Genomic DNA, 25,773 nt, shown 5'->3' on the forward strand with positions numbered 1-25,773 from the left:
GAAACGAAATCGGACTCCGTTAACTAAAATACCACCGTATTTATTACATCTGTAAGCGATGCTTCCTGGATCTAGAGCCCCGTTGTTCTTAGTGCAGAAGTCCTATACTCAGAAAGGTGGTCACTCTATGCGCCTTTGTACTCATATTGCAGGTCTTTGAGGGTTGAGAGATCCACCGAAAGCATGGTTTTTCGAGCTACTAAAATAGCTGCTAGTAAAGCTATAGAGGCCAAGCAAAGGTAAGAGAAGCTCATGTGGAACCAAAAGACGAAAGAGTAACGACAGGCAGAAGGGGAGACACATACCACCAGGAATCAGATATAATACAGGCCGGATCATGAATGTCAGGCCCAGTCCGGAGAAGAGATAGGCCAGGGTCAGCAGCAGGCCAAGCATTCCGTTCATTGGGACTAGGTTGGAACGGAGCCAAGAGAAATGTTCTTGATCGACCATCATGGGTCCTTTACCCTTGCGATCCGGGTGAAGAGGAGAGATCTGCATTATATATGCCGTTACAAGCAGCGAGAGGATGCTCAAGAGAGAGAGGAAGCGTTCCATCAGACTGCTACCTGTCGTAAGCATCGAAGGCAGGAAGGCTGTGACCGGTACCAGTGAAATGACCGTGAATATGACCTAGAGATTCTTCAGTTTCTCTCTCCCAAATTTAATCATGGAACGTAGGAGTAATCTACACTGTACTGGGCGTTGCGGGCATTGTTCTGATGCTGCAACTGCTGAATCAGCTGCTCCTGCTCCTGTTCATCGAGTTCTTCATGTCCGTCTGAGTCGTCGGGATAGCGAAACGCCCTGCGCAGTCGCACCGTCGCCATGTTCGAAGACTCGAGCTCTTGTATCATATCATGGATGGAAGTGTGGAGGTGGACGGTGACATTCGGCTGTTTGTCTTGTTTGGCGGTTTTTTATCAGGTGCGGTGCTAGGGCCCCAGAAACTCAACCCACCGCAATTCCCTCTCCAACATTCAATCTCTTTCGGCTTTCCCACATCGCCAATCCGCAATGGTATATTCTCGTGCGCTTCCCCGGCGTGTCAGCCTCGCCCGCTTGCCAGGCGCGCGCTGGAACCCTCCCCGTCGCACGATAATTCCCGCTCCGGGTCCGAATACCGGGCCACTGATGGAACGACGGGCAGACCGAGAACTCCCAACAATCAACACCAGCCGACGCTGGCTGCGAACCCTGCCGATCTTCGTGGTTGCCGTCGGCGCCGCCATGCTCGGTATTTTTAATTACCAAAAATCTTCCTCAAGCGTTGTTAGCAGCACCCTCTATGCACTGCGAACTTCGCCGCAGGCGCGGGAAATCCTGGGCGATGAAATCTATTTTGCCCAGCAGATCCCATGGATTAGTGGGGAGATGAACCAGCTCCATGGACGCATTGATATCTCATTCTGGGTCAAAGGCACTAAAGGCCAGGGCAAGATGCGATTCCGGAGCATTCGGCCGGATCGTATGAGCTTCGTAAGTCCTCCTACAGCTGTTTAATGCCTCTGTTCATACAAGAGCGGCCCCATATTGTTTGAGTAACTCCCAATGACTAATTTATCATGCTTGTACAGTTCCACACTGAGGAATGGAGTCTCCAGACCGAGGATGGCACCGTGGTGCAACTGCTTGACAGCGATACCGATCCCTTCCGACAGCAGTAAAAGGAGATGGTTTGAGATAGGGTCTGTACAAATAGAAATTTGAGTGCATGGAATCAGGCGTTTGGGCAAATCTTTCATGGTTCTTATTCCGTTCTCTTCTCCTTTTTCTTTTTTTTATGGTTATTTGTTTGCAATACCCATCCGAAGTGTGGAGTGACTGGGGTTTTCTCAAGAATGATGGGGAGAGGTGTGAAGAAGAAAAGGATATCATTTGATGTATCATATACAAACGCCGCTCAAGTGAAGAAGTATTGCGCGAATGGTTTAGTAGTACATGCTCCCCCAACCCTGGGAAGTTTTTCTCTCCGCCAAGATTCACATATCATGAATCACACCACGGCAGCGGACTCGACCGATGCAACTTCAGGCCACGGCTTCTTGATCGCATCTTGAATTCTCACCACACAACCCTTGGGGCCACTAATAGCACCTAGAATTGGCCAGCAACATTAGTAACAGGTAATCGATCGAACAAATCGGATAGAAAGCCGTAAAGGGGGTATCCCTTACCACTCACGACCACAATTCCAGACTCTGCATCAACTTTGAGAATCTTGAGGTTCTGGACTGTGTTCTGGGTGTTTCCCATGTTTCCTGCCATCTTCTTGCCCGGGTACACGCGCGAACCACCACCTTGACTTGGACCGGCTGAACCAAGAGAACGGTGTGTCAAACTGACACCGTGACTGCGGTCCTGACCGTGGAAGCCATGTCGTTTCATGACACCTGCAAAACCCTTACCCTTCGTGTTGGAGCGAGCGTCAACGTATTGGCCCTCCTGGAACCAGCTAGCCCGGATGCTCTCGCCAACCGGCAGGAGACCAGCTTCGTCCTTGACGCGGAACTCAAATACATGGCGTTTGGGGGAGATGCCGTTGGCGGAGAAGTGACCGAGCAGAGCATTGTTGACATTGCTGGGGTGCTTCCAGCCCGCTCCTACTTGGACAGCGAAATAGCCGTGCTTTTGGCGGGTCTTGTGTGAAACGACCTCAACGCGGTCCAATTGAAGAACGGTGCATGCGATGCGCTTGCCGGATTCCTGGTCAAAGATGGCAGTCATGCCCTTTTTGGTCGTAATCGCGCCAGAACGGAGAGGAAGAGAATTAGCCTTGCGGCGGAGGGCTGCGGTCGACGTAGACTCGAGCACGGGGAGGTCGGGGGAGACATTGAATCGGTTGGGTTTGGGTGGATTGAGGGACCGAATGCCAAATGAGCGTACGGTGACACGAGGCAAGGCCAATTGGGAGTCCCAAAGGACCGAGGAAAACTGAAGCAGCTTCCCAGGGAGGCGTGGCGACATGATTGGGACTGGGGTGTTGGAAGACGCTCTGTGAAGTCGATGGGATGGGAAGTTTTTGGTCGCTGCTGAGTCAGCCATAAATGCCTTCCGGCCTGAACTATAACAAGAACAAGAGACAGACAGATCCAGACTCAACTACTCTCTTGAATAAAGAGGAGCGAGGGATCAAATTATTACTTGGGTCATCACAAATTAATTAAGCGATTTGATGCTAGCCAGAGGGAGGTGGAAAGACTTTGCATGGTGTTTTACCAATATTTCAACTCGATGAAACTTGCAGTAAACAACGAGCTCTGGAGATAGCTCTGTACTGGTGAACAATACTGTAACTATTCTCTGTGCTCTTATCTGCCAGTGATTAAGAGCTAATGATCTATCATTCACTACTGGAAAACAAGGAACCCTCTGATCGATCGCTACTATACCGAGGTACTATCCGAAATATACCAGTGTGCTGAATTGAAACCAACAAATCGAAGCCACAAAGCAGAGCCCTGCTTTAATATCCTCCAATAAGAAAGACATCATCTCTTCAATAATCTGGGCACTCAGCCCACTCCGACCATTCATCTCAAGTCATCTTGAGTGTAAGGGCGGTAACTCTTTAACTCCGAACGGCGCGTCACCAAACGCCCGCCGATCGGAGCGCGGCAGCCGAAAATACCGGGAAGGATCTCCCGACAAAAAAAAAAGAATCATTCGGACAAACCTTACATCGCCCTGTCCCTATTCTCAAGCACCCTGAAAACTCTCGGCATCGTCCAACACAATGTCTCTACAGCCATTGCTTCTCTCGCGTTGGCTCGCCCGGCCAGTCGAACTCCTGCAAAGAACCTCAACCCTGAGCCGAAGTGTCCCGTCGGCACAGCCGTTCGCCCTCCTGCGCCGCCAGCCCTTTCTTCGCATCCAGGCTGCTAGCCAGACGGCAACACAGCGATCTATGACCACCACAGCCCGTTATATGAGTAGGATCACACCACAATCTCGACCGGGTCTCTCTTCAATCCGCCTGCCGAAACGACCATTCAACCGCCGCTTTAACTCGGGGTCTGCAAAACCCGGAGCAGAGGCTGAAAAGGAAGGCAACTCGCTTTCCGCGCGATTGCGCAAGCTATCCCGTGAATATGGATGGGCGGCTCTAGGCGTATATCTCGGTCTCTCGGCCTTGGATTTTCCGTTCTGCTTCGTCGCTGTGCGGTTACTGGGCGTGGATCGTATCGGGCACTTCGAGCATGTCGTGGTGGGATACGTGAAGAGCGCATTCCCATCTGTATGGCCCCAGAAAGATAATCAACCGGAGAGCGAGGGAGAGGAAACGCCGGGTTCGCTGGTTCGTGCGGAGGAAGCCAACCAAGCGGAAGCCAGTACGTCACCCCCTTCATTGTCAATCGACTCTGTCCTATTTCTTGGTAGATTGATCTCATTTTCTAACGTCGGTTCAGGTATCTGGACCCAGCTCGCTTTGGCCTATGCGATCCACAAGAGTTTTATTTTCATCCGAGTTCCATTGACGGCTGCCGTGACGCCGAAGGTGGTGAAGGTGCTGCGACGTTGGGGTTGGGACATTGGAAAGCGTAAGCCGAAGAGTGCTTGAAGGACTTGGCAACTTATGAACAAAGGGGATTGTATGATTAAATATAGCATAGCGAAGACCGCATCCAGGGGTTATTTCGGGGGAATTGTACATTAGCCATTTTAGATCTAATCCGGCGCACTCCCTGGTGCCTTCCCCACTCAATCTACATGATATGATATACACCAGAGCCAACCTCTGAGAGACCCATCTAACCCAGCGCCAACATGAAGAAAAAAGACTGATACAGCTGCCAAGATCGGAGTTTGAGATTGCAACTCGTGAGGAAAATGATCCCCTGTGGTTAAAAAAAAGTAAAAAAAAAAAAAAAAAAAGGGAAAGGGAAAAGGGAAAGGAGAAGAACACATGATCAAGAAGTAAAGCAAATTCGTAAACATGACCTCGAACAGAATAAAGCTACTAATACTCGTGGACTTCGTCTCAGAGGAGGGAGGGAGGGAGTAACACAACGTAGTTGAAGGCATCAATGAGGCGTATGAACAGGCGAAGGGATCAAGGCCGGAGCTAGGCGGTTACATGTCGATCATGTCATTGAATCGTAAGATGCCGTTGGCTTTCATGACGCCGTTCACACCATCAGGCATCCGATATGCCCATTCAGCGACACCCATGGTGTCGGTTGTGGACAAGGGGTCATTGCGATCGAGCTGGCCGACCTCATCCGAGGTGTCAGCCACCAACACAAGACCAAGCTCTTTGATGGTCTCAACAAGTGCCGGAACAACATTCTAAAACCAACTCAGTTAGGAAAAAAGTGTCCAGCGAAGCAAAGCACTCATAAAAGCAAAGTCATACCAAAAGACTCGACCGACAGATCAGACCCATGAAGTTGTTGCTCTGGGCAATTCGAGCAGATTCTTTGATCGACATGGAAGCACGTCCACTACTGTTAACGTGGGAAGGAGAGTCGAGGTTACGGGCCAAGTCACGAGCTTGTCCAAGGTCATTGCAAAGTAGGACCGGATCTAGGCGAGAGCAGTCAGGAAATGAATGTCGTCGCTTAATGAATGAGAGAAACTTACAGTTTGGTTGCTTCCAGTTGAGTGCAGTACAAATATTAGCATTATAAGAGGTGAATGCAACAGAACGCATAAAGTCGGGATTCTTTTCGCGGGCCACACGAGCGTGGTCGAAAACATCTGTTAGGATTGCATCGGCAAAACTGTTCACATCTGCCAAGGAGGTCATGGCAAGCAGCTTCTCCTCAGCGCCAGATGGGTAGAGAATTGAAAGATTGATATTCAGGTCGATTGGTAGATGCCGCAGGACATCTCGAAGGGACATGAAAGATGCGGCCAGCAGTCGGTGCGCCTGCGACATATCGTTGATTGCATGGGTTTGCAAAAATTGCAAGATTTCATTCTGGTTCACTCCCCTGTCGACACCAAGTTGTTGGAATTGGGCATATGATAGCTGGCAGACTGGGATCTCAATTCCATGGTGATTGATCATGAATTGTGGGTAAAGTACTGGTATGCGGTCTCGCGTTAATTGCACGAACAGCTGTACGTAATCTCCTGATAGACTAGAGCCAGTGACTAGCCCATTATGCTCAGAGTCGAGGGCACTGGTTGCTTTCCAATAGGTTGCGAAGTGAGTAATCTCCAAAGGATCACCATGATATGGCTTAATGACTTGAAAGTTGAAGCGCAATTGCCCTATGGCACGAAGTCGCGGATCGAAGAGAGGCAGGCAACATGAACCGGTACTAGATTGCTCGGCCCTGAAGATCACTGACAAGGCCACACTTTTCGCGATCACCTTGGAGCCAAAGGTAGGGAAAATCTCGAAGTCCACTGCGAAGGTGTCCAGGTTGTCCACATGGAATGATATCGTTCGGGAATCCTCTTGGATGGGAAGAACTATTGTGCGAGGAATTAGGTCGGAGAGCTTGGAGGAAATTGTCAATCGGGCAGCAGGATGGCGGCCCGCCTGGTCAAAGGCAATCGAGCCCGAGCTGCCTTGGTCGAAGAGCAGCTGTACAAAAACCTTCTTATCAAGGAAGTTGTGACCGTAGCGCCGCAGGGGAATGATGGGAGGAGGCAACGAGAGATCCGGAATGCCATCGGCCATGTCCAACTCGGCTGAGCTAGTTCGCCGCATGGCACCCGAATCCTCCATGAAGCCAGCTTCCTGAAACTGCACCCCATTTAAAATGTCCAGTGGCCGCTGGGACGGTCGTTTGTTCGACGATTGAGCCCATAGAAGTAGCATACACTCCAGATGTCCTTCCCATGCAGCATAGTACATGGCCGACAGGCCCTTTTCGTCGGCAACCTTGGCATCTACACCCAATTCGAGAAGGGTACGAAGGCAAGGCACACAGCCTTCGCTGGCCGCATGAAATAATGGAGTCCACTGATAGAGTTTGTCTCGTTGATCTAGATCGGCACCATGCTGTTTCAACAGCAGCAGTAGTTCGGGTAACTGTGAAGCACGAGCTACCATATGTTGAGGGTAAAGGCCTTCTGCATCGGGTAATAAGCGAGCGTTGCGCTCCAGTAGCATCTTGACGATAGGTATCGAGCCATGCTGACAGGCCAGGTTCAACGGGATATGATCCGAATCCGAGGTTGGATCGATACGAGCATTGCTGCATAACACCTGTTCAGCACATGCTAGTTGATTCTTCACGATGCTGTGGATCAACGGGGTAAAGTTATCATGGTCCATCACATCAACAGTATGCGGTCCCGCTACAAGAAGCTCTCGGACCATATTCACGCGGCCGTGCATACATGCATAGTGAAGAGGAATTCGCCCATACACATCAGACCGAGAGATGTCCACTGCTGCCGCCAGGCCGGCTTTGAAAACGAAATCACGTCCGGAGATGGCAGCCTCATGGAGACAATTCCGTTCGTTAATATCATCCTCCGCGTGAATATCTACCAGCCCACTTTCCAGCAGGAGCGTAAGGATCTCATCCGAAAATCCGTTGATTGCCGTCAGGAAGGTTCGGGTGGCTCGGTCACGAGCATCTGTGAGGGAGTATAACTTCGTCACCCATTCGCGCAGGGTTTGCAAGTTTCCAGTCGAGGCAGACTGCAAAACTTGCAGATCCAGCTCCTCCTCCTCTGAGCCAAAGGCCGAGCCAGCGGGACGCTCGGACGGCCGGGATGTGTCAAACTGTAGATTTTCTCCCTCGGCCCAAGCCTCCAACTCCAGCCGAGCGGTTGTCGCACGATCCGATAGATCACGAAGAACCTCGCGGTTGAAACACGGTTGTACCTCGACGGCCCGGTGCAGATAAAGTTCCTTCATCCGGGATTTGGACGTCTTGTCCCATTTCTTCAGGATCTTAGATACCGCTGTTTCATTGATCTCCACAAACTGCTGCAGCTTGTTAAGGTCGCCGTCAAATTGCTGGAAGCCTTCGAAGAGCGCCACGAAATTTGACGGGGCTTTGGAATTCGAGATCGTTCGAGACTGGATCATACGCTTCTTGTCGACCAGTGTTTTCAATCGCAATGAGAACTAGATCACTTGGTGAGTTTGGGAACATTTGGGATGGAAAGCGGGGATGCTCTTAGGCTGGGGAACTACCTCGGACTCTTTCTGCAGATAAAAGGCGTTGACTTTTTCAATCTCCCGCTCCTGTACCGGTGGGCATTAGTTCCACTACAATGATTGATGGTCAGAGGGAATCTTCCGAGAGATGTACATACCAAGCGGAAGAAGAAGACTTCCTTGTTGGCGCGGAGTGCGGCTTGTGGATCCAATGTCCCATCCTGGGCAATCTCTTCGGCTGTCCGTTGCGCAGGGATTGTCGGAGTGGCGCTGAGTTGCTTGATCAGCTGCGAGAGGAGTCAGCATGGAAGCGGCGCATCCCGAAGGTGTAGGGTGGGAGAGGAGGGCAGGCTGCTCACCTTCTTCAGCGCCTTGTAATTGACAAAGCTAGCCGCATATTCAGGGAGATCTAGCTGCCGGCGCTGAATCTGTTTGCCGAACTTCCTGCAAAGAGATCAGCCTTGGAGGTCGAGGTATGCAATACAAGGGACCGTCACATACATCTTCGTAGGCTCCCTCGTGCGGGAGAGCGTCCACGCTGTCCGGAGCTCGTGGGTAGGCCGAAGATCTCACGAGGGGATGGCAGATCGGAAGCAATTGAGGTGCTGGACTAGGGAGAAAGAGGAAAAGGAAAGAGAAGGCAGAGGAGGGGGAGTAGGGGAGACGAGGATCCCGAAGTACACGGTGGACCTCGAGTCGAGGGGGAGGGGGCCGACAGCGCGCGCAACGGAAGAGGTGGGGAATGGCAATAGTAGTGGGACAGGCGCTGTGTCACCGTGGCGTATGACAAAGCGTACAGAGAAATCCCCCTTGTGGCGCATTCCATTCAGGTGCGGTGATCCTCGAGGTCGATAGAGCTGGGGTTCTGCGCGTAGATGGGACCGCAGCCACAGATAGGAAGGGCAAGAAGAGCTGGGAGAGCTGGCGAACTTGAGAGGTTGGAAACTTGAGGAACTCTGGATTGGGAGAGGGGGGCGGGAGCAGGGAAAGGGCAAGAAGTGGAGAGAGGAAGAAGAAGCCCTAGTGTGGTCTCAAGTCGTCGGGGTGGGTGGTAGTGGTGGTGGGAAGGGAGTTGTAGTGATGGCCGATAGTCTAGGCGGGGGAGAGACTCGAACGTCGAGTCCACCAAGGCACCAGGCACCCTATCGATTGCGCCGGGTCGCCGGATCAACCCCGTTTGACCCCGTTCAAGCTCGTTGGGCGGGTTTGGCAGATTTGCGCTCGACGTTGTCCCACTGGAATTGGGCCAATCGAGGGAAAATTGAAGGACGAGGTTCAGGTTAAGCCGGAAGTGGGGAGCTGCGGGCGTGCCAATCACTGCGAACAGCGGGCGCACGTTTTCTGCGGCTGCTTAACTAAGGCGCGGGACTCACCTACTCGACTTAACAAGGAAACGACATAGTTCAGTCATTCGGTCACTCGGTCGTCGTGGTTGTTTAACTAGTAGCCAACGAACGGTAGGGAGGGTCATTGACGGACGACACAATGCTTAGGTCAGGTTCCGAAATAGGGGACGATACAGAACCGTCTGGAATAACAGAGAGCCCGGTTAAAGCCCCATAGAGCCCTAGAGAGAGCCTATAGAGAGCCTATAGAGCTCCCATCCAGCTCTGATAGGATTTCGAAAGACAGATTGCCAGACGATAGAGACCGCCAAAGGGTCATATAGAAGAGAGCGCTCGTACCGCATACCCGGCATGCTCTACTATTCAAGAGGGATTCCAAATCACCTTTTATTCTTGAGATCAGCACGCCGGGATCAATAACCTAACACTAAGATGCTGCTATCAATTGTATCAAGCGAGGCGAGATTCCTCAGTACCTCAACGACCCTTCGATCATCACTATCACTACTCCACAACTCTAGCAGGCAAAGACTTCCAGTCCGCGAATGGATAAAGAACTAGATTGACGTAGTACAAGAAACATCAGGTTACTCTGTTCATAGACTCCATAGAACCAGGAGATGATACCGGGGGAAGTCACAGATGGAAAAAAAAGACGATGGAGAAAAAAAGAAAAACAAAAACCCCCGGGCCATAAACATGTCCCCAGGCCCGGATTTCATTCCGAACCATGGTGCTGTGCGAATATACAGGAATACCAGGGACGAAAACACACCCCAAGAAAAAAAGAAAAAGACGAAGTTGAAGATGACGGAACTAGATGCGAGGGATATATCAAGAACATAAGACGGATCAGCCAATATTGAAATCAAGATGAGAGGTGGAAAAATGGGGAGAGTAAATAGAAAAACGAGAACCCGACGGGTTGATTATGAGATTTGGAAACACACACAGAGGGGGAAAGAGATATTGGTCAATAAACACATGGCGAAGCGAAAGGTCCATCACGCCGGGAATCAAGAGACAAAGAGGCACCGGGCCAATGAAAAAAAGAAAATACAGGAGGTGCCCACGTTAAGGAGTGAAATCGGCGATGATGCAGAGAAGACAGAAAAAAGGAAACAAGGAGAGAAAAAAGTGAGAGCGTATGTAGAACGGAGGATAGGCCGGACTTTTTAGAAATCAGAGGGAATTGCAAAACACAGAAAATCAAATCGTATGCTCAACCAAGACAGTTGTTCTCTAGAAATTCTGGGCAATACCCGCATTTCCTTGTCGCGGATAAACCCCGGGGTTCTCGATGCGAGTGTTGCGACGCGCCTGGACATCCCGGATCACGGGCTGGTACGCCTCCTCGCCGTATGCGCCATGCGAGGCCATGTCTCCATAATATGGGTTATCGCCATAGTAGCCACCCGATGGGTGAGCAGCCGACATGTGGCTTTCCTCCGACACCTCTGACCGGTTCGCAGCGGAATAAGCCGACGACGCGTTAGACGGGCCGCGGTGAATGTCGCCATTGTGGTTGTTCGCGGCTACCGGTACCGCCCCGAGGACGCCCACGGGTTCCACCACCTCACCCGAATCTGGACGGGTCCCGTCCGAGTACTGTACTGTGCCTTCGCTGGGAGTCGCGGCATGATGATAGGCGCCGCTACCTTCGGACATAGCCATCCCCATTCCACTCGACAGATTCGTCGATGCCTTTCGGCCAGCTGAGGTTGTGCCCCAGCCCCGGTATCCAGACGACGTATCATCCTTGACAGCGATGCCGGCTCCCATGCCGGGAAGTGTGGGATCGTTATTGGGGTTGTATCCATACTCCTCGACTTCTTTCCGGCGCTCTTCCTCCGCAGCCTTCTTGGCCTTCCGCTTCCGCCAAAAGAAGATCGCGGCCAGAATAATCAATGCCACAGAAACCACGGGGACAACCACAGCGACCGCAATGGTGCCACTTGCCGAGAGACCATGGCTGGCCGCGGCAGTCGAGGTCGAGAGGGACGCAGAGTCGGTTGCGGTCGACGACGCGCTGGACGTCAATGCCGCGCTCGTGGTTGCCGAGTCAGTCGCGGTCTGGGTCACTACTAGGGTGGTCGCTGCACCGGCGGTAGTTGTGGGGTCCGACGTCGTGCTGGTCGGGATTAGTGTGGATGAAGTCGACGTTGAGGTTGAAGTCGGGGTGGTGGTAGTCGTGGAAGACGAGCTAGTGGTCGTCGAAGTGTGTGTGGTGGAGGTGGTGGCCTCCGTTGACGTCGAACTAGAGCTGGTGGTCGTCTGGCTGGTCGTCGAGGTGGTTGACGATGGAGCGGCCGTGGTGGATGCGGCATCCGTCGTCCCAACCGCAGTAGTGGCATCCGCCTTGGTGTTGCTGGGATCGACGGCCGTTTGGCTCGATCCTGCGACAGTAGACATGGCGGGCGGGTGTGTTGGGCAATAAGTCGTTCCAATCAAGATTCAGGGTCGCGGAGATGAGGGTGATCAGGACGGGCGCCTCGACCAGTGGGGAGATCGCAAGGTCGCACCAGGGGCTGGTTTAAGATGGTTTCCCCGCTGGGATTGGAATTTTTAGATGGCGGGAAGATAGATTGGAATGACAGATCGGCCGACGAAACGAGTGATAGCGGATTCGATATTGGGGACGTAAGGAGAGAATCCGGAGTACAACGGGACGTGGGAAGCTTCAGGGGGGGGAAGAGGGAGAGGAGAGCGGGAGACTGGCTTGACCAAAACAAAGTCCCCCCAAAAAAAAAGTGGACGAGCGAGAGAAAGGAAAAGGGAGGGAAGAAGAGAAAAAGAGGTCCCCGGGAAGTCTCACAAGCAACACCGAATCGAGTCGGGAGCCATGGGAGAACCAGGGTTTGTGTGAGAGAAGAGAGAGAAAGAGAGGAAACGGGGCGAGTGGAGAGTGTTTCTTACGATCCCGGCGATGTGGTATTTGCAGAGTATTGGAGGTGGTATTGGCATTCCTAGCGGTACCGTACAGTGGACTCCGTCCATAGCGACCTGCGTGCGGCTGCACTGCAAACAGTGTGGGAGAAGGACGGAGTCCGCTGTACGTACGGTACTCCGTCCTCCGGACAGCTGACCACCTGTAACTTGCCGGCTCGCTAATTCGGTCCGATCGCTATTATGATTATGAGTGGTTATTATCATTATAATTACCAGTATCATCATCATCATCATCATCATCCTACTGATGGCCCGTCCGCGTCGATGAAGTCTATTGTTCGTTCGTCTATGGTCACTACGGAGCATCCGATCATTCTTACTATGGCCCATGATGTCCACAATTCTCATCTTCGACAATCCTGCCAGATCTGATAGTCTCTTAAAATATCCATATCCCTAGAGGCGCCATGCGAATGGCCCTTGCAGCAGACGGTGCTTCCTGCCTTTGGAAAGTCGAACCAGCAGCGGGCGATCCATGGGAGTGCTCTCGGTCGCACGACCACCCAGATCGAATCCGGGGTCCATTCACCAGAGCCAACTGGCAAGCAGTCTCACGGATTCTGATTCGGTACGCGCCAGGGCTATTTATTATGCTCGCTGCAGTGGCTGTGCTGCGACACGGGTCATCGCCATGAATAGCAACCGATATGGCACCGGTGATATAGGACCCATCCAGGAACCCCCAAGCAATACCTCTTTCCGGTGCATAGGACAGAGTAGACATGCTGGACGATTCGAAACGCCCACAGAACAGAACACAAGCCGGAGAAACACCACGATAAAAGCCCGATACCACGTCATGATGCTTCCTCGCCACCGTAGTGAGGAAGCGAGGAAATGAGGATACGAGACTCTCCATCTCCTCCATGATTGCTTCCCCCAATCATCGTCTACATTGCAATTCCAAGTCAGCCTGGTCCAACGGTTTCCAGGGAAGTGGATACGTATCGGTGATACGACAATACAATCCCCATCGGCCGTCCTGGTGCGGCCAGTTGGGCCCAGTCCCTGTCACCATACGGTATACGGCTCGAAAAACGTGAATGTCTTTGTTCTAGGAGTTCAGGCCCTGTACTGCTTCCTGTCGTCCACACTGGCTGAGGAGTATTTCTGGTTGGGATTGATTCGTAGGATTTTCATACTCTTTTGTGTCTCATTCAGGGGCGGAGGGATGGATTCGGATCTTCGTCCACCGACTTACGTCGCCCCCAAGGCGATCGACTCCGGTCTAGTTCGCTGCCGGTGGAGTCTTTAGGCGTTCATCCACCACCGCGTACACCCAATTTCGTCAACCCTTCCACAAGCCTCAAGTCCAGGCATCCTCGTGTCTGAGCAGCCGGACGGTCTAGAATTGGGGAGACACACGACATAGGAGCACGATACGCGTCGATCACGACGCAATCTATTGAGAGACTTAAAGAGAAGAACATAAAAAGATAAACAGTAACGGTCCATCTTCCGCATTGGCCTCGGAAATAGATTCAGTGCACGGATCAAACATATATACAGCCCGGCAAAATCGTTCCGAGAAAAAAAATTGAAGAAAAAAAATCCAGATCCTGGTTTGGGGGGTGGGAAGGCAAAAGACAGATCCAACTATCATCTATTTACGCCGGGGGCACAGCAGATTTCCAGAACAATAAAAAAAACAAAAGGCACCGAGACACGGTGTTCGGCTAAAGGCCATCACAAAACAAACCAAGAAGCAAAAATGAAGGAGTCCGGGAAGGAGAAGGAAAACAAGAGGTGTCAAGCTCCGGCCATGAGAAAAACGCAGTCGTCATAGGATTGGAAAAAGATACCAAAACAGCAGAGTCGTTACGGGGGAGGAAAGGCTGTGAGTTTATCTTTTCATGTCCCAATCCGGACGCAGACTGGTCACCATATCGTCCTTGGTGCCCACCATGTCCGCGGCCAACCGGCTGACCCGGTAGTTGCCCATGCGGATGTTGTTCATGTGGGTGTTCGAGATGCCGGTCCGGTTGCTGCGGATGCTGCCCGCGTCACTGCCACCGTCGCTGTTCTTGAACCGAGGAGGCGGCATGAAGTCGAGAGAGGTGTACGTGCCAGATTTCCGCAAGGCGTGACTGCAAAGAAACCGGCTTAGCATCTGAGAGACAGGGGAGAAAGGAATGGAGATAAAACTTACGGGCTGGGGATCACAGCAAGTTCATCGAACGCTGAGGCAAGAGGAGTGTGGGCACGAATGGCTGGACTGTAGGGTCGCATGCCACCAGTGGGGGTTTCGGGACGACCTTCTCGCTGGTCTCGGAAGCTCTTGCCCGGGGCAAAGTCAGCAGCCGTGAAGATGGAATCATCTTTCAGCATATGCGGTGTGGGAAGGATTTGAAGAGGCGAGGGGGGAGGCATTGGCTTGCGAGGACCACGGGGACCGGGCAGCCGTCCGGAGGCCGAAGAGAATGCCCGAGGGCCCGGATTGTAACCATTGAACCCGGCCGAGTTTGTGGCCATATGGCGGGCCGCGCCCTGGAACCGAGGGGGGAGCCCGAGGGGGGAGGAGTCATAGCCCGACGAGCAATGGGCTCAGCGTATGGTGCAGGAACAGGTGCCGCCGCATCATAATAATCACCCGTAGTGGGATCATACACATAGCCGCCGTCATAGATCTCGGGACCGTAATCCTCGTAGTAGGTGGTTTCTCGCTTGCTTTCATCGAAGTATTCTTTGTAGAATGAGCGGATTCGGTTGGCACGCTGCTCAGGGTTGTCGGCAGGGTCCTCTGGAGGCAAGGGACGCACCCCGAGAGTCAGCCGGCGAGTATCCCGGCGAGTGTCATAAACGGGTTCCAGATTTTGAGACTCTTCAGCGAGTTCTGGTAGCTTTTGCTCATGTTGATGCGGGATTTCGTCGGCGGAATGAACATTGACAGGAGGAATCATCTGGGCCGATCTGCGTTCATCGCCGTAATCGCTGGTTACATCACTGGCAGGCAGAGAAATACGAGGGAGCTGCATCGTCGCATTTGGTGTATGCACAGGCTCGGGGTGGGATAATGGCAACGGATCCGGTAGCGGGAAATTGGGACGATCTTCATGAGTGTTCGCTTGAATGGTGCCATGGGTGCCATACTGATGCGGCTCGGTCTCGAAGTGCAGCTCGGAGGTCGAATTTAGGTGAAATTGGGGTTCCGGAGACAGGGGCCCTTGGCGGGTGTTCTTATTTTGGTCGGTGGTGGCACTATCAATGGCCAGACCATGCTCATGCTCGTCATGCTCCGCGGGGGCCGGGGTCAAGCTTGACACGGGTTCAAAATGGGGTTGATTATACCCATCTGGAGACCGGCCGTTCAATTCATTGGAGGTTTTGTAGAGGGGAGGTGAGGAACGGGACATCCGCTGCGCATTTCGTAGCAGACCCGCGTTTGGTTCCTCAGCGGCTCCATACCGGGTTGAGCCTGCCAAGCTCGCTCCATCATCACGGCTTCGAGGATACGATCGGATGGAGGCCGCATCATGTCCGACGAAGTTGGCGGGTCGATACTTGTCATCGTCTATGGACCGAGAAAGCGAATGCAACGATTCCCGGGATCCATGCAACCCCGGGGGGCATCAGATACGGACTGATATCGAGAGACATGCCTTTGGCGTGGCTGGGCTCCATCATCTGAGGCATTCCATTGAGATTCTTTCGTGGTCTTCCTGATGGAGGTCCCACAACATCCATGCCGAAATCCAAGGATTTATGCTTGTCATTGGCATCCTCCCGCATCAGTTTCTTCACATGTCTCCGATGCAAGAAAATCAGAACCACGATGGCACATACAATGGGCACACTGTGTGATAATTAGCGTCCAAGTTATTCCAAGTTTCATAATTATATCCCTTCCCTGATCGGTGGAATTGCGTGGAAATGCTTTTGTGGGGGAGTCTTCATACCCTGCACCCAGTACGACCGGCAATACTGTGGTATATAGATTGCTAGTGGGCTTTTCTCCGCTTGAACTTTCCGTCGAAGCCGGAGCTCTGACCACTAACGAGGGGAATCCAGCACCCGTGGTTGCAGTGGTTGTTGGAACTAGTAGTGGGAGTCGATCTGACGGTATCACCTCTCGTCGGACCGGAGCGTTTCTCACTACCAGGCCCGCATGGTGAGCGTGAGGCATGGTGTGAGAGATCCTCGGGAGTGAGGATTGGTTTGTCGACAGGGCCGGACGCTTCCAGCACGCGAGCCAATCGACGATAAATCAGGCGAGGGCCACTGGAGATTATACCCTGGGAGTCATTTAAGTTTGAAGGACGATCGAGGAGGGGTGATTGAGGCGGCCGGAAGGAGTGACAGGGAAAGGAGTGAACAGGACACGAGTGTCCAGTGATAAACGAATGGCGGCCAGCAGCCAGAAGGGAATGAATGAGGGTCAGAGGTTCAAGGGTGAAGGCTGAAGAATCGAAGGAGCGTGTCAAAGAGAAGGAGAGAAAAAGAGGAGAAGGAGATGGTGCCAGTTCTGGGCCCAGCCAAGCGTACAGTCGTACTGTGACGACCTGCGGTCTCGTTACGCCCCGAAAGAGAGAAAAAGAGGGCGAGGACAGTAGCGGTCTATCGGTGTATCGAGTGTATCCAATACGGGTTCTGTATTGTTCTCGAATCTCCGCACTTTCTTTTCGCCCCTGAGCTCTTAATTTAGCAACCCTCCTCCCTTTCCCTCCTTTCTCTACTTCTCGATTGTAATCCCTCTTGCTCTCCCTCTCTCGGTCTCTACCTTACGCTCTGCATCATCCAGAAACCTCGGCTTTCTTTTGTTTTTGTCTCACTACCATGGCCGAGACTGCAAAACAAAACTGCAGCACGCAAGGCGAGGTCAAGTCCGATGGGGCCATGACCCAACCTTAGCGCCAGGAACCCACCTCCCACTCCACCAATCACAAGCCAACTGCCCCTGAGCCGGAGATGAACCACCGCTGAGTACCCGTTTCCTCTGGTACGAACCGTATGTGTATTGCTGCAGGAACAGGCTGTGTGGATGTGGGCGAGGCAAGGGCAGGGGTGGATTCTTGTTCTCTGTACGAAGTACTCCTCGTATGGTATCTCGGCTGGGGCTATGACAGGCTTTGCCGTCTTCTCCCTGTTATCATTATTGCCTATCGCTGACACTTTCTTCGCTCTCCACGCCCGAACTCGAACTCACCGGTCGCAGGCCCACTGCACAGAAGACGAGAGCGGCGAGGCCGGTCGTATTGTATTCATCATTTACCATTCTTTGCTCTCCCCGGATCAGGGCTGTCACTGTCAAACACTGGAATGTGGGCGCTCTCGTTCAGTCCCCTCAACCTGAGACGCGGGCGGCCCCTCCCCTCATTTCGTTGGAATGCTGCCATCCGTCTCCCCCCCCGGATTTGTTTCGGCGAGCTCTTGGCAAGGCGCCCTGGAGGAGATAGCAGATATGGTATCTATCGGGTTCTTGGTGGGGGCAATGAGACAGTGAGGTTTGCTAGGTCAAGAATTAAACATTAAACTACCATGATAATGCCGTTGTATTCACTCTACTGTGGATAAGGATGACGGACTATTCTGTATGAGGTGCATGTAAGTGCTGGTCATTTACCCACCAGAGAAATTCCGATTCGCTTCTTCCAGGGAGGAAACTCAATCAATCTCTATAATAGGCTCATGGGCCAATGAAACAATCGATTTACACGAATAGGTATGATAATGCGTGCCATGCTACTATCGACCTCCCTCGAAGATTAGTTCAAATTGTACCTAGTAATTGACAATGTCCGAGATATACTATCGAAGATGTTACAGAGATGCTTCTGCTGCCTCGGCACTTGATTTTATAAGAATTTGCTGCAGAGCTACCCTTGTCTCCATAGACAACCACATTTACTTGTTCACTTGCCGTTTAAACGAATCCTATGCCCTCTTTTCTCTCTATTTTTCTTGCTCGGGGGGTTTTCTTCCGCAAAATGTTTGTCATTTCTCTCTCGATTTTGGAGAGAGGCTGGTCTAGAAAGTAGAGACTCCATGAGCTTACAGCCACCAGGAACTTCAGATCCTTGGGTCCATTTTGATCTCTAGGTAATGTTTCCTCTCGGTTGCAACAATGTCAGTTCTTGAGCAGGTTCTGATTATAGGCTGCGATCGGTGACTAGCCGGCACCTGGCGATTCTCCGTGTGTATGTAGGATGATAGGATGATGGGATGATCGTCAAGACCCATGCTGTATATAATCCAGTTTACCGATGGCTCTCTCCACTAGGTTGTTGGGATGCTGTTGACATGTTGATCTGATTATCAAGTCATCCCGGCCGCAGCTATATATCTCGGTTGATGATTTGTGATTCCAGGGCCGCACCAACTTCCAGCTCCACCATTTTCGTTCGACGTGATCTCCCATTGACCCCGGGACAATCCGTTAATGTACAGAGCCACGCACATTCATAACCACCAGGACCATGTCTACAGAAACCAGGGCAATGGGCCGGCCTTTACATATACATAGTGTGCGCCTTTGCCATCCCGGACATCGGGATGACGTAAACGCCTTGAATAACCGAGCTCGGCGGCCGGAAGCCGAGAATAGCCACCCAGGCACGTTGATAACAGTCCCATCGCCAGGGAAAGGAGTAAAAATTTTCGCAACAAGCGGAGATGCTTATCAAAAAGAAACTCAGGAAATGTCGGAGATCCAATCGTGGATTGAGTCCCGGCCAGTTGCGGGCATATGTTTAGGGTCCGGCTAGCCGAGAAGGCATCCCGAGCAGCCATCCCGAGAAGCCATACCGAGAGGCGGAATGGACTTTTCAATGCCAATTGACCGAGGCCAGCGAGCTCAGAACGTGGAAGGAGACCCGAGATCCGTATCAGTTTTGTCAATTATCTTGACTATATCAGAAATAAATACCAACTGATGACCTAGTACGAGACCCATTGATATCAATGCGATGGGGAACCACTGTGGCGTGGGCGAGCCCAACAATGCCATGGCAGCGGAGTCTCCACCACTTGCTTGGAACACTTGGAAGAGCAGAATCAGAGTATGTCCGATGCAATCCGCAGCTTCTGAGCTCTGGGTGGCTTCTGTCTCCATATTTACCGCGTTGCCAAGCGGAGAAGCTGGTACCTGGGTCTCCTGGATAGAGAAAATTCGGGATCGAAACCTATTAATGAAATCCCACATCCCCGGCCTTTCCTGGCACTGGTTACGTGCGTCTTGTCTTTCTTTCGTTCTCGGCACCTGGAGAATAGATCGATTCCAGGCCGAATTCAGGCCGCCGAACCATCATGGACGCCAACACGTACGATCTGGAGAAGGCGTCGCCTGGCTGCAGTCCTTCCTCAACAGATAGCACGGTGTACCAGCTCTACCCGTCGGATTCCCTGTCCTCCAAAACCATTTCATCTTTTGCCTCGTCCGAAGATGCCATTGATTACATGTCTCGCGTCCAGACCGCGCATTCACACTACAGTCCTGCTCTTGACCGGCATCCAACTGCACTCAGTCGAATCGCAACCCAGCGCAGCCAGCACAATGCCACTGTAGGAGCCGGGTTGAAATCACAATCGGGAATGTCTGAATTTCCCCTACCTGATTTTGGGGCCGGGAAACCCTATCCACCTCCATTGCCCAACAAGGAAGAATATGTTGTGGAGTTTGCCGGGGTGGACGATCCTCTACATCCGCAAAATTGGTCCACTGCAAAGAAGTTGACCACGGCCGTGATATTGTCCTTTACAACCTTCAATGCAACCTTTGCCAGCAGCATCTACTCCTCTGGTAACTCAATCCTATCCATGCAATTTCACGTCTCGAATGAAGTGGGCACTCTCGGCCTATCGTTGTACGTGCTAGGATTTGCAACGGGTCCAATCATCTGGGCCCCATTCTCCGAACTATATGGTCGACGTATTCCCATCCTTATCTCCATGCTGGGATTCACGCTCTTTCAATTTGCCGTTGCCACTGCCAAGGATCTGCAGACCATCATGTTATGCCGCTTTTTTGGAGGATTATTTGGGGCGTGCCCCGTCGCCGTTGTGGCGGCTGTCTTCTCCGACATCTATGAAAATCGGGTTCGTGGCCTTGCAATAACCGTCTTCGCAATGACTGTCTTCACAGGTCCGCTGTTCGCGTCCACCGTGGGCGGGTTCATTGTGCAGAGCAGCCACGGCTGGCGTTGCACGGATTACTTGACCGGCATCATGGGGGCTGCGGCTCTTGTGATCGACTTTTTCTTCCTTTGCGAGTCATACGCCCCCGTGATACTGACCAGGAAGGCGGCTGAGCTACGCCGACGCACCCTGAATTGGGGCATTCACTCCAAACAAGAAGAGATCGAGGTGGATTTCAAACAATTGATCCGGAAAAACTTCAGCCGGCCCCTCAAGATCCTATTCACGGAACCGATCATCCTCACACTGAGCATCTACATGGCCTTTCTTTATGGTCTACTCTACCTGTTTATGACAGCCTACCCAATTGTTTTCCAGCAGATCCACGGCTTCGACAAAGGCGTTGGTGGCCTTCCATACCTGGGGATGATCATTGGGGAATTCCTCGGAGGCTTTGCAATTATCCTCAGCCAACCCTGGTACAACCGCAAGCTCAAAGAAAATGGCGGCGACCCTATTCCTGAGTGGCGCATGCCATTGGCGATAGTTGGAAGTGTAGCTTTCGCAGCGGGCTTGTTCTGGTTTGGCTGGTCTGGCTTTCGAGCTGATATTCACTGGGTTGTCCCGACACTGTCCGGTGGCTTGACCGGATTCGGGCTGTTTTGCATATTCCTGCAAGCGATGAACTATATCATCGACGGCTATGTTGTCTTGTAAGTGTCTCGTCCGCTCACCGTTGATCCTGATCGCCGTTTTACTTGAGGGAACCCTCGCTAACGATGTTCTACTTCGACTTAGTGCCGCCTCTGCCCTAGCTGCCAATATAATTCTGCGTTCCACGGCTGGCGCTGTATTCCCACTTTTTGCAACCTACATGGTACGAAGAATTTCTTTCTATCCAAAACATTTTTTTTCCCCGCTGACAGTTGTGTGGATAGTTTGATTCTCTTGGCGTCAACTGGACTGGTACGCTACTTGGCGGCATTGCAGCATTGATGATCCCCATCCCGGTACTCTTCTATTTGTACGGCCCTAAACTTTGGGCTAGGAGTAGCTTCCTGCAAGATTACTTCGAGGCAGCTCAAGGGCATCACGACGACGAATAAAGGAATTGAGACCAAGCACCATAAAGCCGATGGCCTCCTTCTCATCTGATTCCCAAACAACCTCTTTTGCAGCGCACGATAGGCGTTTCTTTTTCTTTGATACCCCCAATAGATTAGAGCGATATGACTAGCACATCCGATCTATGAATGTATACCTACGTACTTAAAATGAAACTGTGGCACACGAAAGCGTATGTGTAATTGACACAGCCTTATCTATGTTAACATGAATCGAACAGTGCCCACTTTCTGAAATGCTCCTGTCACCGGGTCGAGGCCCGGACAACAAATAATAAGTATGCATGACATTGGACCTCATTGTCCTTCATCTGATGGGTCTTCGTTTTCAAGCATCATCGCCGTGCAGATCCAGATCATCCTCAATCGCAGGCCCTTTCATGATTATTACAGCGCAATTATGAGAATATGAACTGCGCAAATATGCAACAGAGACGCAAGGAAAGCGAGGACGACGCTGGGAACAGTGAAACAACAAAAAGGAAAATACACATGAGCCTCAAGGAGAGGGGCTCGTACAGAACGGCGTATGCGATTGTGGCATACAAGGAGTGAAAAATGGAATGGAAAAAAAGGAAACAAGACCTAGGGTTAGAGGTGGAGGGAATGTACAAAAGAAGAAAGGTTGTACAGAGACATGCAGTGGCTTTTTGAGGACGCCGGAGAAAAAGGATATAGGTCGTTAACCCGATAGAACCTTTGGAATAATTGGGTAAAAAGAGGAAAATTGGCAGAGAAGGTAATGGAGAAGTGAGGTATCAATGGAATAAGTGTCTTAGAACACTGGCATTGTGTCCGTAAGATTGGCCTCTACGGAAAGGCCCGGGGTATGAAACGTATGAGAAAATAAATGGATCTGGAAAGCGAAGATCGTAGGCTTTTAGGCCGAGAGGTGTGATAATATCAGAGAAAGCAGAGGGGAATTATCAATGCATCTCGGCGAGTGCAGCTTCGAAGCTTGCAAGGTCGTCATGAGAAGGTTGATCAAAGATTCGGCGGAATGGAGGATCGGAAGGGAATGCGTCCTGCGGGCTGGGGTCGACCCCTTCAGCTTTGCGGATGACTTCTTTGAGGGCACGAGTAACAACCCCAGCGCGGACCACGAGATCGCGAAGAGATTGAGTATCAAAGGGCAGCTTCTGAGTGCGTGGCGCTGGAGTCAAATTGGGCAAACCGGAAGACTCGGGGTGACTGGGTTGGAGTAGGTCGAGGACGGATTTGGATTTGGGTGAGTCCTTGGAGAGTTGTCGAAGCGCCGGGTTGTAAAGGGGAGCGTCGTGGTGCGGTGGACCATGCCAGGAATTGTTACTGTTGCGCTTTGACGAAGAGTTTCCACCTTCGTCATCTGAATCGTCAAAGCTGAAAGTCAGGGACGAGGGCGACCCGGGAGGAGAACGGTGATCATCTTCATTGTCAATCGTGGCAAGATTCACAATCCCTTCCGCTTCTTTCCACAGCTCACTTGATGGGCCCGCCATGAGATCCAGAACACTTGCTTGGTGCCGGAGGCGCTTTAGCTCTTCTACTAGCAGAGTGAGTTCTTGCACTTGCCCAAATTGCCCCCGAAGACTGGCTTGACGCTCGAGAATGGCCTTGGGAACCATCATGCTCTGAGGAGCCGCAACGCTCGCCGCTTCTTCAGAATCAGTGGGGTTGGTCTCTTGGCTAACCACGGGCTCCTCTGCGTCATCAAAGTCAAAGTCACTGTCCCAATCTTCACTCACTCCTTTGCTGCCCAGGCCCCAGGTGCCGAACTTGCCAGATGACTGACGCGACTCATTGACAGGGAGATCTCTTGCGACAGGTACACTCTGACTGCGAAGGTGAATTGTGGATGGAACTTTACGACAGGCTGCACGGCTGCCCCGATCGATAACACTTTGCTTCCCTTGCATGGTCCTGGGCCGTGCTTCAGAATCGGACAGGTCCCGATCAGGCCGGGCCTGTTCAGACCAGTCAAAAATGTTCATTTTCTGGCTGGGAAGAGGGCCCCCGGCCGGAGATGCAGCCGAGAGCTTGGTACATGGAGACCAAAGGTTGTGTTCTTCTGGTGGGTTCGATGAAGACCCAGTCTTCGGGGGTTGGAGATGCGGGGGTCCATCTGGCTCACCAGGCAAGGCCCCAATCATGCTGCCAGTGTCGTCCTCGCCCTCTGAAATGGATGCGTTATCATTGAGACGGACTTGGGACACAGAGGAGGTCAGAGACTCCGGGAAGAGAGGAGGGTCTTGTTCCATGCGTGAAGCGAAGGAGCCCCGCGGAAGCAGTTCCTCCAAGGTCGCAACTTGCTCATTTGACAGGCGCGCTCCTGCCTTGTCAAACATCGTTTCAATACGCAGGCCTTTCAGCCCGTCGCCACTGGTCTCCCGTGTGCGGATCGAATCCCAGTAGTCAGTCAGGATGTCAGTCTCATACTCATCACTTGAGGTGAAGACGCGTGTGTCGTCCGACCCGATCACGGTGGAAGAGGGGTCTGAGGCGGCAATTGAGTGTCTCTTGGGACGACGACGAAGAGAAGAGTATGAATAACTGTCTGCTCGACAAGAGTGCTGCCACGCTGAGAGAGCAACGGCGTCTGAAGTCAGTGGACGTTGACCGCGCAAACCAAGGTTGTAATCCTGCGATACCGAGCGAGGATTTGCCAGAGAACGATGGTCAAAGGAGGGAAAGGGTAGTCCAGACGGAGAGGCAGCCTGAGGTCGACGGAACACAGCAGGATCAGTGATATTACGCCGTGAAGGAGGAGCGGGTGAGGAGCCTGCAATCACACTTCCTACTTTCGCAAGTTCAGATCGTGGGATGGAAAAGGTCCTGCCCTTGACCCGTTTCAGGGACCCGCCACGTGAATATCCAGCAAGCGGGGCCCCTGTCGTTACGGTATTGACAATGATACGTTTCGATTCAACATCATTCAAGGAGAAGGAATGTTTGTGAACTAGCTTTTCCGGCGGCACCGCTGACAATATCACAGGCACCGGCGGAGAAGCGGCCTTCACGGGATTCTCTGCCTGGTCTGTCTGGAACGGGTTCCGGAATTCCACCACGGTATTAGGCGCAGGGGCTTCTTGTGGCAAGGGGGTCTTCACAGTGAACGTCGTCGCCAAAACCAGTGCAGGGAGTGCATCTTGATCAGATGTTATCCGCCTTACGCCCTGTGATTTGGGACTAGCAGTGGTTGATAATCGGCGCACCAACTTCTCCGAAAACCCCTCCAACTTGGGGAGCAGGTAGGGTTTCCAATTAATTTCAGGATGGATTTCAAACTCCTCTGCAGAAGGAGATTCAACATAATACGACCCTGAAAAGCGTGGACCAAAATCAGCGACAAGGGGAGACTGCAAGCGCATGGTCTCCGATCTTTGATAACTCGTGGCCGGTCGGCACAAACCAGATGACGGGGAAGCCGGGGTGTTGGTGATAAAGAGCGGATTGGCATTGGAGTGTTGCGACGAGGTGCGCTTCACAAGTTTGTTCGGAGCTCTACGCTGACTGGGAGGGCGTGGGAGAATGGGGCTTGCAGAACCATTGAACGATGGTGTCACCGGACTGTTGGTAGCCGGGCTCTCTGTTTGAAATGAGACCATTGACAATCGACGCAGCCAGCTGGTGGAAGGACGTCGCGAGTGTGATTCTTGGGAGTATTGGGCGTCGGCATGTTCATCTTCCAGGATGCGCAACGGAGGGCTGGTTAGGGTTTGACCACGACGGCGCAACCGCGCTGCCCCAAAGGACAAGGATGCTCGCCGAAGATCCTGACCTTGACCTTGATCCTCAAGAGATTGTCCCAGCCCATCAGGCATTCGTTCCGCGACAGGTCCCTCTGGCCCCGATTGAGGGGGCCAGCCTGCTCGCGAAGTCATCGGCCGTCCATCAACGGGGGTAGGAGGTTCGGAAGGTATGAGAAGAGGCTGGGCGTGGGATACTGTTTTTCGCCGAAAGATCTTAGGCTTTGATCGATCGACTCGACCGAGGGCAAGGCCGGTCGTGGCTATACCTACCGTGCTCAAGGCACAAAGCTGATCGGGTCACGATGTGAGTCTAGGAGGTCCATGGAGTCTAGGAGGGTGATTCTTACCGTTGAGACGTGATCCATCCTCAGGCAATGCTGTAAAGAGTGTCAAGCACCCTCCAGTTTCAGCTCCGCAGGGTCAAGAGCCGTTGCGAATGACATCCCATTTGGTTCTGGCGGAGGGCGCGAGGGACAGAAGGGGGG

General features: G+C 52.3%; 9 protein-coding genes across 9 annotated transcripts; 3 read left to right on the forward strand and 6 right to left on the reverse strand.

Annotated features, from left to right (window-relative positions):
• Nucleotides 1-125: 125 nt before the first annotated feature.
• N7462_006373 (uncharacterized protein) lies at nucleotides 126-857 on the reverse strand (the record flags this gene model as incomplete). Its single annotated transcript, XM_057078091.1, has 3 exons — nucleotides 126-220; nucleotides 306-633; nucleotides 693-857. The coding sequence occupies 3 exons, from the start codon at nucleotides 855-857 to the stop codon at nucleotides 126-128; spliced, it is 588 nt and encodes a 195-aa protein (XP_056933671.1).
• On the forward strand, nucleotides 829-1,667 carry N7462_006374 (cytochrome c oxidase assembly factor 1 family protein; the record flags this gene model as incomplete). Its single annotated transcript, XM_057078092.1, is given in 3 exon segments — nucleotides 829-927; nucleotides 940-1,479; nucleotides 1,578-1,667. 3 exon segments carry the CDS (start codon nucleotides 829-831, stop codon nucleotides 1,665-1,667), a joined length of 729 nt encoding a protein of 242 aa, XP_056933672.1.
• A 329-nt stretch (nucleotides 1,668-1,996) lies between these two features.
• N7462_006375 (mitochondrial 54S ribosomal protein uL3m) lies at nucleotides 1,997-3,063 on the reverse strand (the record flags this gene model as incomplete). The annotated part of the gene is made up of 2 exons (XM_057078093.1): nucleotides 1,997-2,097; nucleotides 2,178-3,063. Coding segments are annotated over 2 exons (987 nt in total), but the record flags the coding sequence as incomplete, so codon positions are not given.
• Nucleotides 3,064-3,736: 673 nt separating this feature from the next.
• On the forward strand, nucleotides 3,737-4,561 carry N7462_006376 (FAM210 family protein; the record flags this gene model as incomplete). The annotated part of the gene is made up of 2 exons (XM_057078094.1): nucleotides 3,737-4,331; nucleotides 4,410-4,561. 2 exons carry the CDS (start codon nucleotides 3,737-3,739, stop codon nucleotides 4,559-4,561), a joined length of 747 nt encoding a protein of 248 aa, XP_056933674.1.
• Nucleotides 4,562-5,073: 512 nt separating this feature from the next.
• Nucleotides 5,074-8,892, reverse strand: phoC (uncharacterized protein; the record flags this gene model as incomplete). The annotated part of the gene is made up of 6 exons (XM_057078095.1): nucleotides 5,074-5,289; nucleotides 5,357-8,038; nucleotides 8,108-8,158; nucleotides 8,230-8,358; nucleotides 8,431-8,515; nucleotides 8,645-8,892. The coding sequence occupies 6 exons, from the start codon at nucleotides 8,890-8,892 to the stop codon at nucleotides 5,074-5,076; spliced, it is 3,411 nt and encodes a 1,136-aa protein (XP_056933675.1).
• Nucleotides 8,893-10,659: 1,767 nt separating this feature from the next.
• Nucleotides 10,660-11,829, reverse strand: N7462_006378 (uncharacterized protein; the record flags this gene model as incomplete). Its single annotated transcript, XM_057078096.1, has 1 exon — nucleotides 10,660-11,829. One exon carries the CDS (start codon nucleotides 11,827-11,829, stop codon nucleotides 10,660-10,662), a length of 1,170 nt encoding a protein of 389 aa, XP_056933676.1.
• A 2,380-nt stretch (nucleotides 11,830-14,209) lies between these two features.
• On the reverse strand, nucleotides 14,210-16,489 carry N7462_006379 (uncharacterized protein; the record flags this gene model as incomplete). Its single annotated transcript, XM_057078097.1, has 5 exons — nucleotides 14,210-14,453; nucleotides 14,516-14,909; nucleotides 14,957-15,877; nucleotides 15,948-16,159; nucleotides 16,263-16,489. 5 exons carry the CDS (start codon nucleotides 16,487-16,489, stop codon nucleotides 14,210-14,212), a joined length of 1,998 nt encoding a protein of 665 aa, XP_056933677.1.
• Nucleotides 16,490-19,608: 3,119 nt separating this feature from the next.
• Nucleotides 19,609-21,542, forward strand: N7462_006380 (MFS transporter; the record flags this gene model as incomplete). Its single annotated transcript, XM_057078098.1, has 3 exons — nucleotides 19,609-21,149; nucleotides 21,235-21,313; nucleotides 21,375-21,542. 3 exons carry the CDS (start codon nucleotides 19,609-19,611, stop codon nucleotides 21,540-21,542), a joined length of 1,788 nt encoding a protein of 595 aa, XP_056933678.1.
• A 944-nt stretch (nucleotides 21,543-22,486) lies between these two features.
• Nucleotides 22,487-25,653, reverse strand: N7462_006381 (uncharacterized protein; the record flags this gene model as incomplete). Its single annotated transcript, XM_057078099.1, has 2 exons — nucleotides 22,487-25,576; nucleotides 25,636-25,653. The coding sequence occupies 2 exons, from the start codon at nucleotides 25,651-25,653 to the stop codon at nucleotides 22,487-22,489; spliced, it is 3,108 nt and encodes a 1,035-aa protein (XP_056933679.1).
• Nucleotides 25,654-25,773: the final 120 nt, after the last annotated feature.

Source organism: Penicillium macrosclerotiorum, assembly GCF_028827735.1.
Source record: "Penicillium macrosclerotiorum strain IBT 26536 chromosome Unknown utg000006l_segment0_segment0, whole genome shotgun sequence".
Lineage (NCBI taxonomy): Eukaryota > Fungi > Ascomycota > Eurotiomycetes > Eurotiales > Aspergillaceae > Penicillium > Penicillium macrosclerotiorum.